The 14,282-nt window shown below is 32.4% G+C and overlaps 1 protein-coding gene across 1 annotated transcript in view; it reads right to left on the bottom strand.

Moving 5' to 3' along the window:
• The window catches only part of LOC148274150 (uncharacterized), a 111,299-nt gene extending 97,232 nt beyond the window's left edge, over positions 1–14,067 (bottom strand). The window contains exon 1 of the mRNA XM_088237556.1: positions 13,824–14,067. Within this exon, the coding sequence (XP_088093682.1) occupies positions 13,824–13,875 (52 nt within the window). The 5' untranslated portion in view covers positions 13,876–14,067. The remainder of the gene's footprint in view (positions 1–13,823) is intronic.
• Between the last annotated feature and the right edge of the window lie 215 nt (positions 14,068–14,282).

Raw genomic sequence — 14,282 nt, 5'->3', positions numbered from 1 at the left:
CAATGAAGATCTCTGGGTAAAACTGACATACGATCTCGATATTACGTTCATTTGTGTATTATATTTCCCTCCGGCGAGTGAGACGAATATATATCAACTGTTCTTTGACAGGGTATTGTCCAGTTTAGAGCTACTTCGGGACAAAAGTGTCATTATATTGGGGGATTTTAACATGCATTCAGCAAAAAACATAAAAGGTATAGAGGCTAACCTCACTTTTTTGTGCTCGGTGTTGGGTCTTTCGCAGTATAATTATATTTTGAACTCTAGGGGTAGAACGCTGGACTTAATATTCAGTAGAAGAGTTGTTGGTGTGTTTCGGTCATTATCACCTCTTACAAGAGAAGATAATTATCACCCCGCACTTGAATTTTGTTACAATCTGATTGCAGATCGCCCCCGTCGATCCAGAGTTCCCGCGGAGGGTACGGTTAGTCAAAGAGGATGGAATTTTCATAAAGGCGACTTTGACCGACTGTACTCTCTCATGGGTGGTATCGACTGGGGCGAGATGTATAAAATATCAGATGTAAATGAAGCGGTACAATATTTTTATTGTATTGTTGAAGGTGTATTTGATTCCTGCTTCCCTAGAAAATCTCAGGCTACTGGTGGGAGGCGATATCCGAAGTGGTTTTCTAGGGATATTGTTAGAAACATACAGACTAAGCATTTCTATCATAAAAAGTGGAAAGCTTCTGGCTGTCGCGGTGATTATGAGATGTTTGGGTGTTACAGATCTGTCGTAAGACGTAGCATTCGATTGGCGTACCGGGAGTTCATTTCCAGCATGGAAAGCAACATTCTTCATGATCCTAATACCTTTTGGGACTATATAAGGTCACAAAAGGCGGATGGTGGGAGTGTTGACTCCATGACATGGGGTGAAAAATTGGTTCGAGGTGCAAACATAGCTGAAGCGTTTGCAGGTCATTTTAAAACAGTATATAGCAATGAACCTCCGCTTCTAGATGTTAATATTGCTAAGCAATGTTCACAGACCGGTGCACAGTTTATTGATGTTCAAAATATCAATGAGAAGGATGTGGCCGACACTATCAAAAAATTAAGTATTACTAATTCTCTCGGACCAGATTTTATCCCGACATTCTTCCTAAAAGGTTGTGTGGAACTGATCAAAAAACCCCTCTGTTTTTTGTATAATCTTTCTTTTAATACGGGGGTCTTCCCAGAAACATGGAAGACGTCAAAAGTAACACCTATACATAAAAGTGGATCTAAGTCATCAGTAGAAAATTACAGACCTGTAGCTGTTCTTTCTGCACCAGCGAAGGTATTTGAAATTATCATATGTAGAATCGTCACTTCCCGAGTAGAGCCATTTATTATTGATGAACAACATGGGTTCAGGAAAGGCCGCTCGGTTGAAACCAATCTAATGGTTTTTACAAACTACGTCACGGAAGCTCTGGATGCAGGACATCAGGTAGACTGTTCATATAATGACTTCGCCAAGGCCTTTGATACTGTCGACCATGATGTCTTATTAAATAAGCTGTATGAGATCGGTTTCTCGGATGGTATGTTAAAATTAATGGCGAGCTACCTCCAAAACAGAAACCAATTCGTCTCCTACGGTCTATTCGCGTCAGAGTGTTTCCATACTTTCTCGGGTGTCCCGCAAGGCTCTAACCTGGGTCCATTGTTGTTCTCGATTTTCATTAATAATATTAAAAATGTAATTTTGAACTCGCGTTTTCTGTTGTTTGCGGATGACTTAAAACTGTTTTTAAAGGTGACAACTTCTGACGATTTTCGTCTTCTCCATGCGGATATATCTAATATATCTGAATGGGGAAGGCGAAACAAACTTGGGTTTAATGTTTCCAAGTGTTCGGTCACGTCCTTCACTAGGGCCCAAAAAACTCTTTTTTTTCGCTACAAAATGAATGACCAGAATCTGATACGAACATCGAATGTTAAGGATCTGGGCGTTAGATTTGTAAGCACTCTGACATTTCATGAACACATAGAGACAATCAGTGGTGATGCATTGAAGATGTTAGGATTTGTTCTGCGTACTGCCAGGGTTTTCGAAAATACCCGCGTACTGAGAACTCTTTACAACTCCTTGGTGCGAAGTAGACTCGAGAGTGGCTCGATGATTTGGGGGCCACATGAACTGAAGTACTCTCTTATGATAGAGAAAATCCAAAAGAAGTTTCTGAGATATCTCTACATGAGAGAGTGCGGGTATTATCCTTGGCTCTACCCGACCGAGTTTCTCCAGGGTATGCTTGGCTACAACAGTTTAGAGACTAGAAGGAATGTGTATTTGACCACACATTTTTATCGATTGTTGCGCGGTATGATCGATAATTCTGAAATTATGATGAGCATTGGTTTGTATGTTCCTGATAATTACCTAAGACAGCGTCAGCATAGATTGTTTCATATTCCGATATTCAGGACCAACCTGCCTATGGTTATGCCTGTTGGAAGAGCTACCGCTATGTTGAACAACATCGCTCTGGATATTGATCTGTTCCATGTATCCGAAGGGGTTTTCCGGAGCAGGATTCTTCGACTCCTTTGACATGAGCCTCTTTCGTGTATTTTTTTTCCTTTTTTATAATATGTACGTATTGAATATATTTTTGTAATGTATATGTTATATTTAAAATAAATAAATTGAAATTGAAAAAAAAATTGAAAAATTTGGACATACTCAAACATTGTTGAATTCACTACCTGGTAAAAGGAGAAGTATTAAAACTGGAAAATTGTTTTCAGGCGTTGCCTAGTAGGTGATTTGGTTCAGCCGGATGAATCTCACCCACGCGATAAAGGTTTCAGCTCTTTTACTTCACAAAAGTCAACAGATGGAAGAGTTGAGGAAATGTGGATGCAAACATGGGCAGAATGGTGAATGTTACGCAGTGTGTAAAGTAGCTAATTAAATCAGCCAATGATAGGTCATGAGTCCTGTAAATGCCTAGACTTAAATGCCTTTTCCCTCTCTGTTGAAATAAATTTAAAAGGCTAAAAAACCAACGGAAAACAAATGTTTAAAAAGGGTTTTGGTGCTAAACAACAAAAATGTTTTAAGCATTAACGCTGTAGTCAAACATTTTGTACAAATATGTGGATTTTTCACATCAAAAAAGCCTTAAGGTGATTCGAAACGAAAATATGAAACTAATTATTTATAGATGGCGCGGCACTTTTATCATTTGTGCCATTTTTACGTTTATTTTGAATGGAAATTTTACACTATATTGATTGTAACAAATACGATAAAAATAGATTTAGGCCTTTCTCACAAAACGGTGTACAAAACAAAAAATTACTTATTCATTTTTAACTTAAATTAATAATGATATTCCTTTCATAAATAATCAAATAATTTTTATAATATGGCCCACTTTATTAATTAAAAATTAACTAATCGGATAACCCCCCACCTTTGCCCCTCCTCCCTCATAACTTTCTACCAATTCTTCAATTTAAGATGAAATAAAAATCATTTTTTTTTAATTTATTTCAACAGAGAGGGAAAAAGTTTTCGAGAAGAAATTTGGAAGTCTTGGCATTTACAGGGCTTATGACCTGTCGTTGGCTGGTTTAAGTGGCCACTTTACACACTGTGTAACATTCACCATTCTGCCCATGTTTGCATCCACATTTCCTCAACTCTTCCATCTGTTGACTTTTGTGAAGTAAAAGAGCTGAAACCTTTATCGCGTGGGTGAGATTCATCCGGCTGAACCAAATCACCTACTAGGCAACGCCTGGAAACAATTTTCCAATTTTTATACTTCTTCTTTTACCAGGTAGTAATTCAACAATGTTTGATTTTTAGGTGATTTGGTTCAGCCGGATGAATCTCACCCACGTGATAAAGGTTTCAGCTCTTTCACTTCACAAAAGTCAACAGATGGAAGAGTTGAGGAAATGTGGATGTTCAAACATGGGCAGAATGGTGAATGTTACACAGTGTGTAAAGTGGCCACTTAAACCAGCCAACGACAGGTCATAAGCCCTGTAAATGCCTAGACTTCCAAATTTCTTCTCGAAAACTTTTTCCCTCTCTGTTGAAATAAATTTAAATATGAACAACTCCCTAGGGAGGAAATCCAGCCAGTCTGCAAGCATTTGGACATAATCAAACATTGTTGAACATTTTTTTTACTCAATGCATGTTGAGACATGGTGGTGTTCGCATCTCTATAAATCTGCTTGCGATTTTTGTATTTCTGGAAATGCTATATATATACTACGGTGATGGTGAAAGTGGAGGTGTATTTTAGTATTTGCATGTTGGTGTAGTGAGTGTCTTGACGAAGAGACGGATACGTCTCGAAACCGGTAGACTAAAAAAGTCAGTTAGTGGTTTTATTCTTATATTGTTTTGATTTAAAAGCTTGTATGTAAAACACCACTAAAATATTGAACAAAATAATATATTATGATTCAAAATTCCAATCACGCCGGACCGCTCGGTTCGAGCTCATGTTGGAATTTAGTTAGTTTATATTTTTACTATTACATTTATCATTTTATGTTTTTCTCGTACTTATATTTTTGCTGTCTATTGTTATTTCTTTATGTTTGTGTTGTTTTTATGATTATTATAATTTGTAAATCCATGTAACTTGTTTTGGTAGACGTCCCTAATAAAGGAAAAAGAAAAAACCTATTCTATTTGTTTAATACAACATTTTCATCATCATTTGAACACTAAAAATTATTCTTTTAAAATGTGTTAACAAAAGTTGTGTCCGTTTTAAAAAAAAATTAAATAAAAATTCAAAAGATTATGCTTGCTTTTAATTTTTATTTATTATTTTATTTGATTACTAGCCTTCAAAATGGAATGTCAAGTAGATCGTTGTAAGCATTTTCAACACATTTATCTGTTCGTGTTCAATTAAGAAAATAAAGCTGCCAAACCCGCTCGCGATATTTGCGCAGTGTGCAGATGATATGAATGATTGAATATTTTGTGTATATTTTTTTTTGAAAATTTATTTATCAACCCTTACGGATTTTTACATTTATTTTACAAAAATAATACATATTTTTTTATTCATGCTCTGTTTACTTTTTTAAATTTTATTTGAGAAATCAACAGTTCTACATACATATCTATAGTAAACAAACAGATATAGTGTATAAACTCAGAACTAATAACAGATTTTCAGAAAGTATACAAAGTTAGCAAAGAAAATATATTACATATAAAATAAATACATATAAGTATATCCATATAAAAATGTTATTATCATGTACTCGTAAATATTTTTTAATAATCAAATAATTTTTTATTTTTTTAAGAACAATGGGTTATTTTAAATTGGGCAGGATTAGGACAAGGATGCTTGAAGAAAGGAAAGGGAGGGGAAAGGAGATGTAAATATTTATTATTATAATCTCTACTAAGTTACATAATGCATTTTAAGTGTAAATTTTGAATCTGACAGAGTGATGTTTCTTGGTAATATCATTTTTCACATCTTTTGAAAAGTTATTTTGAGTCTTTTGTTTAGTTTTTTCTGGTAGTTTATTGTATAATTTCAGTCCCTGATTTATTAGTCTCGACTGTCCTTGTTTAGTTTTAGAAGGTTGTATATGACATTTTTCTGATATTCTCGAATTGTGTCCATGTTAACTACAATTTTTTTCAGGTTTAAGTTCCTGGTCTACAATAATATCAGTGGCTAATTTATGAATAAATTTTAAGAATTTTGGTTTACAGAGTTCAATTACATTTAATTGCTTTGTTTGTTTACAGAGTTCTTTAGTTGCTGTCAGTCAATTAATGTAAACACATTGAATAATTGTTTTAAAAAACATACACAATTTATGTTAACATGCAATACTTTATCACAATAAGCACTTTTTTTATTATTTCAATTAAATTATATTTATTTAATATTTATTTCCGACAAAAAATACCGTATTTTGGCAATGAAACTTTAAAAAATCTTAGCCAGGAAACAAAATCTACCCGTGAAATAAAAACCTTGTACATTATACGCAGGCTTAATAAAACTGCAACTTCCGTATTGAAATAATAGAAATATTGAAACTATTTTGTTGATAAATAAAGGATTCAGTCCATTAACTTTAAGAAAATCAAGAGATGAACGAATCAAAGAAATACGTATGTTTTATCATTGGCAAAATAGTTAATGTTACACAGAGTGCAAAGTCATCACTTAAACTAGCTAACGACAAGTCATAAGCCCTGTTAAAGTATTGACTTCAAAACTTTCTTCTTAGGAATATTCCTCATCTCTGTTAAAATACGTAATTCTTATTGACTTCTTAGGGGGTGGAATCAAGTCGTTGTCTTCAATCATTTGGACGAACTCAAAATATGGTAAAGTAGCGTCGGACATGGTATTTAAGTGGCTACTGAAACGAACTTAAATGAATTTAAAATCGGGTTGTGGTCCTGTGGCTAGTGTCTCGGACTCACGGACCAAAGGTCCGTGGTTCGAATCCCACTCTACCCCAACTCGATTCCATTTTCTAATAGTGAGTTAATTACAACTCGTTGAAAATGGCCCTCAAAATTAAATATTTGGGTAAATCATAAGAACGCAAATATTTCTTTTTAAAAAAAATTAAAAAACCAACGACAGGTCATAAGCCCTGTAAATCCCTAGTCGTCTATTACCTTTTTCCTTCTCTTAAATGATAATATTATAATTATATATATAATTAATAATTAATAATATTAAATTTAGATTATGTAAATTTAATATTATTAATTATTAATAATAATTAATATCCCTAGGGGGGTTAATAAGCTAATGGAAAAATGCGAAAAATCAATAACATTTATTTTTAAATGTTAAACAACCTTTAATTCAATATTTTATCCACTTTGCCAGGAATCGAACCTAGGACCTCAAGAACAGTAGGCGAATTTCAGGGTTTTAAACTGAGAGTGTCCATCGAGTCAAGAACGCTCGACCAGGGTTTTGGTTCCTTTTCACACTCGGAACTGTATTCTTCATATACCCGGATACAGACCAAGTAAAAATAATACAAATTTTGTGAGCATACAGCGAAAACTGGCCAAGTCAAATTTTGTGATGTTTCTATTAAGATTTTGTGCTGGATGGTATTTTTTACTGAAAAAAAAACTATCTAAAATAATTGATAACATTGATATTGCAAAACAAAAGAAACTTAAAGTCAATTTTTTTCTAGGGGAATAGCAAAACTACATATAAACCTAGATCTATGTAAAAACTTCAATCTTAATTTGATTACAAAATCGTATTCTGACTTGGTCAGTTTTCGTTTTATGCTCGCAATATATATATTTTGAGTTTGTTCAAATTCCTGCAGACAAAGACTGGTTTCAACTTCCTGGGGAGCTGTTAATATTAACATATTACAACAGAGATATACATTAATATTTTTCAAAAATATTAATACAATTATTATTTGTGTTGAATTGTATTTCTTTCTAAAACATATTAGATAAATTAAAAAAAATATTTATGTACATTATAATATAAGCACAAAACATGAGTATTGTGCGTTTTGTGTATATGTACATTTTATATGTAGGATCTTTTTTTACAGGGAGAAAGTCTGTTATACTGTGATGCAATTCTATGTGAGAATAATTCTTAAAGTTAATTAAACAAAAACTCCATTCACATGCGTACAATAATAAACAAGTATGTTTAATATTTTGCAACATCGAAAAAACATATAAAACAATATATCCAACAGACAGAGGCGTGCGTTATATCATATATAAAATTCATAAGTGAGTATTAAATCCCAAATCATTCGCAAACGAGTAGAGGTTAGGGCGAAAAGAGATCTGGCTGAATATATTTATATATATTTTAAAACATGAATTTCCTAATACCCAAGATTTTTTTTTTTAAATCAACCTAAAAATTATACAGCATATTCAGTAGAAAGTTTAAATAATAAAACATTCTACAGTAATACAACAAGAAAATCAAAAGTACTGTTTCACACAGCTAAGAAAAGTAAACAAAAAACTGTACATATATATAAATGTGTATTATAAAGTGCATGAATAAATAAATATAATTACCATTCACCATCTTCGAAAAAGTTCAAAAAGTTTGTTCTATAGGAACAATACCCTACACTAAATATATCAGATACGTGAGAATAACTGTTGCCGAGTTCGTGAAGTCTATTTAATACGGCATTACAAGTATACACTGTCCGTGAATTGTTGCTACAAAACGGTGGCACCTGTCTAGTTATTCTTCCAGGCACCCTAAAGTTGATGAGAGATAATAGTTCAGGGCAATCCCATATTGAATTTACAATTTTAAATAAATTTAAAGGGTTTATATTTTAACTGTAGTTTTACGGCATTTTTGGTAAAATTCAATTAATATTTTTAATTGATTTTACTCCTTAATTATTTTGTTGATGTTGATGACGTATGTATCTATACATGTGCATATTTTGTACATCAAATCTTGTAACGTTGAAATTTGCAATCCGTATTGAGAATTTCCCAATACGATGACTTACATTGCGTTGTTAAAATATTTAGCAACGATTATTACAGTGTACTTATAAACTCGGCTATCGTGGGAGATTTAATACGCCATATGACTATAAAATAATCGGTCAACATCATAATACTCTCATACGGACGATTAAAAAACATTTAATTGTTGGAAGTATAAAAGATTGTGCAATTGAAAATACGGTATGAACAGATTTTGTTTCATGGCGTTTTAAAAATGTTTTATTTCTAAAGGTTGATGAATTGTCAAAATGCAATTTTCATAAAAAAAATATTTATCAAAACTTTTAATTTTCAGAAGGCCAAAAAAAAGACTCATAAAAATTTGCAGTTAATAGTATAGTTAACTTATAATATTAGAAATCAAACACTGATTTGAGTCTACTGAACACTTTATTTTATTTTTACAAATATAAAAATAAAAATATATTTAATCTTCACATTCATTTGAAAATGCCCTAACAAGGCGAAACAATTGTCACTAAGTTTTATTTTTATATTTGCAAAAATAAAATAAAGTGTTCAGTAGACTCAAATCAGTGTTTGATTTCTAATAGTATGAGTTTAAATATGGAGTTCTACAAAATAAACACCAAATCAATCAATAAATAGTAGGGTATTTACTTTCAAATTAAAGCGTTTTTAAGACGACACATTAGTAATAGATTGTACGTATAAATGTGTTGATAAAAATACTTTTGATTGCACTATATACGATAAAAAATATGGGATTAGGTTAAGACTTGAAAGGTGATAGGAAGATTATCCAGGAAAGAAATGGAATAAAAATAATGAGTGAATCTTGGAGTTTTATGGATATATTTCGGGTATTTTTTAACTCTTACCTGGTTGTGATGTCACACTAGTCTACATACGATACGATCCAAGACTTGAAATGTATTTAAATAACCAGAATAGAAAACATTTTAAATAAATTTATAAAGTACCTAAAATACAAAGCCCGTATTTCTTATGTATCAACTCTCGCTGCCTCCATCTACCATAGAATCACTTCTCTACAGTACAGCAGAGTGTGTGCGGACCAACTACTGCTTCACAAAATTATGACAGGAATAGTTGACTGTGCAGAAATACTTAGTTTTATAACAATACTTGTGCCTGCCAGGATTTGTAGACGGTACCTACCACATGTTTCATGTACCAATAAGTAAAACATCGAATGTTAAAAATGCTTTTTTTCGTAGGACTTTTTCAGTTTTTCATACAATACAAAATTTAAAGACATAGACTACACAAACATCACTCTGACAGATTTAAAATTTACACTTAAAGTGCATTTTGTAACTTAGTAGACATTATAATAATAAATATGTACATCTCCCTTCCCCTCCTTATCCTCTCTTAATGCATTCTTGTCCTAATCCCGCCCAATTTACAATAACTTACTCTCCTTTTTTTTAAGTCTTTGATTTTTGAAAAATATAAACGAGTACACGAAAATAATATTTTTATATGTATATACTTATATGTATTTATATAATTTGTAATATATTTTATTTACTAACTTTGCATACTTTGTGGAAATTTGTTATTGGTTCTGAGTTTATACACAATATTTGTTTGTTTACTATAAATATGTATGTAGAACTGTTGGTTTTCCAAATAAAATAAAATAAAATCTCTCTTATTTTTTTTAATGGCGTAGTTGTATTTTTCGTAATCTTCAAACGGGCATTTTCACACAGAATTTAAACAGTAAAATTTGAATATGTATGTAGGATTTTTATACAAAAAATATTTATATTTGCTACGCGACAAATGAATGTCCGCCAATTTAGCAATACATCTGTTAATGAGAAATCACGAATATAAGACTTTTAATAAGAAAAAACTAGACGCTGTTCTGTGACCGGAGTTTATGTGAGATTCAGTTGGTTATTGACAATGATGGGGGACGCACGCATGTAAGATAACCGGCATATGAATGATTTTAAATTTATTTTACTATAGCAGGGGCTAAATTGTCTGTTTATTTTTATAAATCGTGGAAAGGAATTTTACAGAATTTTTTTATTTCAAATATCTGAACTTAAGAATATTCTGTCTTCTGCTTGTGGTAAAACAATGTTACATCATTGCGCGCGAAAGTATTATTTACCACAGTTTTTGAAGAGTTAAAAGTTGTTAAGTAAAGTGCATTATTTGCATGAAAAGGTAGTCAATTTCAAAGTCTAGCATCTCGAACAAAAAAGAAATTGCTGAAGAATGATGCGGTATGTCAAGGAATAGAAGAAGGTTTCTCCTGAGAAGAGCGGTAGACGATCAGATAAGTAAATGGAAATTAGCAAGATATTTTTATGTGCAAGAGTTGTGAAGTGTGTTATAAACAAGTAAGAGAGATTGAAAGTTAAATTTTAAAATGTCATACCACAAAGTGAAAAATGTTTTTGATAACAAAATTATATTATTGGCGAGTACGGCCAACAAAGCAAAAACTTACAAACGATGAGGTAGTAACTTCGAAACCGGTCGAAGTGTAATTAAAAAAATTAAGTGGTTTATACAAATTTATAAACAAATAAGTGTAAAATGTCATACCACAAAGTGAAAAATGTTTTTGATAACAATAATATATTATTGGCGAGTACGGCTAACAAAGCAAAAACTTACAAACGATGAGGTAGTAACCTCGAAACCGGTCAAAGTGTAATTAAAAAAATTAAGTAGTTTTTACAAATTTATAAACAAATAAGTGTTAAATTTTAAGGTTAAAATAAAAAAATATCTGTAAATAAATATTGTTATCTGCATGTCCCTAAATGAGTTTTTTACAAAAACTACTTTGAAATATAATATAAAATTATATGTACTATGTTTTCAATTTTTATTTTTTTTAAAAAGGTGCAAAACGGTAATACATTGTCATATTTTTTTGGGATTGTAAATAAAGCGAAATAGTTTGCTTATTTAGTATTGATGACTTTTTAAATCAACAATACATGATTAAACTTCTTAGATTTTCACGGCCGTTAAGATGCACAATAAGTTTTTCTGGGTTATTATGCCGTGTGTCGTTCGTACTCTCTACCGACGTTTCGGATCGCGTTACAGCGTCCATCATCAGGGTTGATGTTATTTGTGTATAAATATGTGTTACGTTAGGTACTTAGAATTTTTACCGTGTCGTAGTCGTTTTTGTGTGATGTTATGTATTTGGGACTTGTACCGTGTCGTAGTCGTTTAGATTAATGTGTACAATTATGTACTTAGGATCTATACCGTATCACATCATACCGTATCACATCATATAATCTTAGGGAGGCCAAAGAACCACCAAACACGACTAGTAAAAGAAGCAATTGAGATTTACAAACATCCCGACAACATAAACAGAGATGATGGGATGCGATTAAAAACATCCTGGTACCCAGTCATAAAGAAATCGCATAAAGATTGCAATGTAACACAGATTTGTGATACGGTATAGATCCTAAGTACATAATGGTACACATTAATCTAAACGACTACGACACGGTACAAGTCCCAAATACATAACATCACACAAAAACGACTACGACACGGTAAAAATTCTAAGTACCTAACGTAACACATATTTATACACAAATAACATCAACCCTGATGATGGACGCTGTAACGCGATCCGAAACGTCGGTAGAGAGTACGAACGACACACGGCATAATAACCCAGAAAACTTATTGTGCATCAACAATACATTTTAATTTTTGTTTTGGAGAGATATATGGATATATTTTGTTTTATTTCAATTTTTTATCTTGTTTTAGTTGCATTTATAAGCACTCTATTTATATATGTATTTAATTGTGTTTTAAATATTCTCAAGTATACCTTTATTCATTGGTTTAATTTAATTTTTTTTCTCTATTTTTCTACCTTTAAAAACCTTTCAAACTAGTTTATGGTTTTCATCAACATAATCATTACTCCCTTTCCGCACCTAATGGTGCATAGGGCAGTTGGTTGGTACACCAATCGCAGCGTATCTTGATCATTTTTGTTGCACGAAAGTAAGATGATCAGTCTTACGCTTCATATATGAAATATTCTAGTGTGGAAACACCCTTTAATATAAATATTCCATGTCAACCATGTCGGGAATCAAACCCGAGACCTCTCGCATGGTAAGCAAATGCGCTGATGATTACACCCTTGAGGCCGACCAGAAGAATTAACTTTCTTCTTTTTCTCGTACTTTTTTTTATTTCTGCACAAAGATGCTAAGGCTGCTAGATTACAGATCTACTCAGGCCATCTTTTCTTGTTTGGTGGCGAGCAATTTTTTTCATTGTATGTGGGCACCGCCAAGGAGACATAAGTCCTCAGATGCGGTGTGCGGTGAGCAAACTGTGTTTTATTTAACACTTTATTTTATTAACATATTACAACAGAGATGAAGAACATTTAAGAAAAGGTAAATATAAGTCTAGGCATCTACAGGCTTGTGACCTGTCAATGGCTGGTTTAAGTGGCCACTTTACACACTGTGTAACATTCACCATTCTGCCTATATTTGAACATCTATATTTCTTCAATTCTTTCATCTCTTGATGTTTGTGAAGTCAAAGAGCTGAAACCTTTATTTATGCAGGTGAGATTCATCTAATTGAATTATTTCACCTACATACTAGGCAACGCCTGAAAATGTTATTTTTTCAATTACTATACTTCTTCATGGACCAGGTAATTTATCAACAATATTTTGAGTTTAGATGAATCTCACCTGCATAAATAAAGGTTTCAGCTTTTTAACTTCACAAACATCAACAGATGAAAGAATTGAAGAATATAGATGTTCAAATATAGGCAGAATGGTGAATGTTACACAGTGTGTAAAGTGGCCACTTAAACCAGCCATTGACAGGTCATAAGCCCTGTGGATGCCTAGACTTCTATATTACCTTTCTTAAATGTTCTTCATCTCTGTTGTAATATGTTAATATAAACAGCTCCCCAGGGAGTTGAATCCAGTCCTTGTCTACAAAAATTTGGACAAACTCAAAATATTGTTGACTTTATTTTTAATTTATATACATATAAGGGCGGGCATATTACCTTAAGGCTATTTATTCCTACCTACCCACACCGTTCCTGTTTGAGAAAATTACAAGATCATGGACATATCGAATCTTACAATTTTATACAAAAATTAAAAACAAAGATTAAGAAAATAAAATACTTAAAAATTAACACTATACTATGAAGAGAGGAGAGGAGATGGGAAGGAAAGAAGAAGGATAAATGAACAACTCAAATATTTGTTCGTTAACAAATAAAAAAATACAAACAGAAGTAATAATATCATTTTATAATTACCTGCGACAATGATAGCACTCCACACGCAAATCCACCACAAAATATTCGACATAACTAAAGTCTATCAGGTAAAGGGTGTACTAAAAATCACTTATGTAAAGTTTCAACCGATCACAGAAACGACCCGCAACTCGTTCAACTGGTAATTAATTTGTATTTATTTAAATACTGCCACAATACTTTCCTTATGGGGTGAGTTCTACCGCGCACGCGTGCCCGCCGACAGTTCGAAGCAGACTGGCTTATGGAAGACGATTCTTGCGGTATATATGAAGTATTAAGACTAAATCTTTCTCTCGGGACACCGGTTTATAGTTCATTCACGAGTGAGTTGCATTTCAAGTCAGTTTCACCGAGAAAAGTTTTGTTTAAAAAAACGGGATTACTACATTGTCTAAATGTTTGTAGGCACCCGCATCAATAAAGTTTTCAGTTCTTTGAGAATTTAGTTCCAAACAT

This window comes from Micrasema longulum, unplaced genomic scaffold (genome assembly GCF_059751315.1).
Source record: "Micrasema longulum isolate JH-2025_06_02 unplaced genomic scaffold, ASM5975131v1 h1tg001739l, whole genome shotgun sequence".
Lineage (NCBI taxonomy): Eukaryota > Metazoa > Arthropoda > Insecta > Trichoptera > Brachycentridae > Micrasema > Micrasema longulum.
This window is presented reverse-complemented; position numbering and strand designations above follow the sequence as displayed.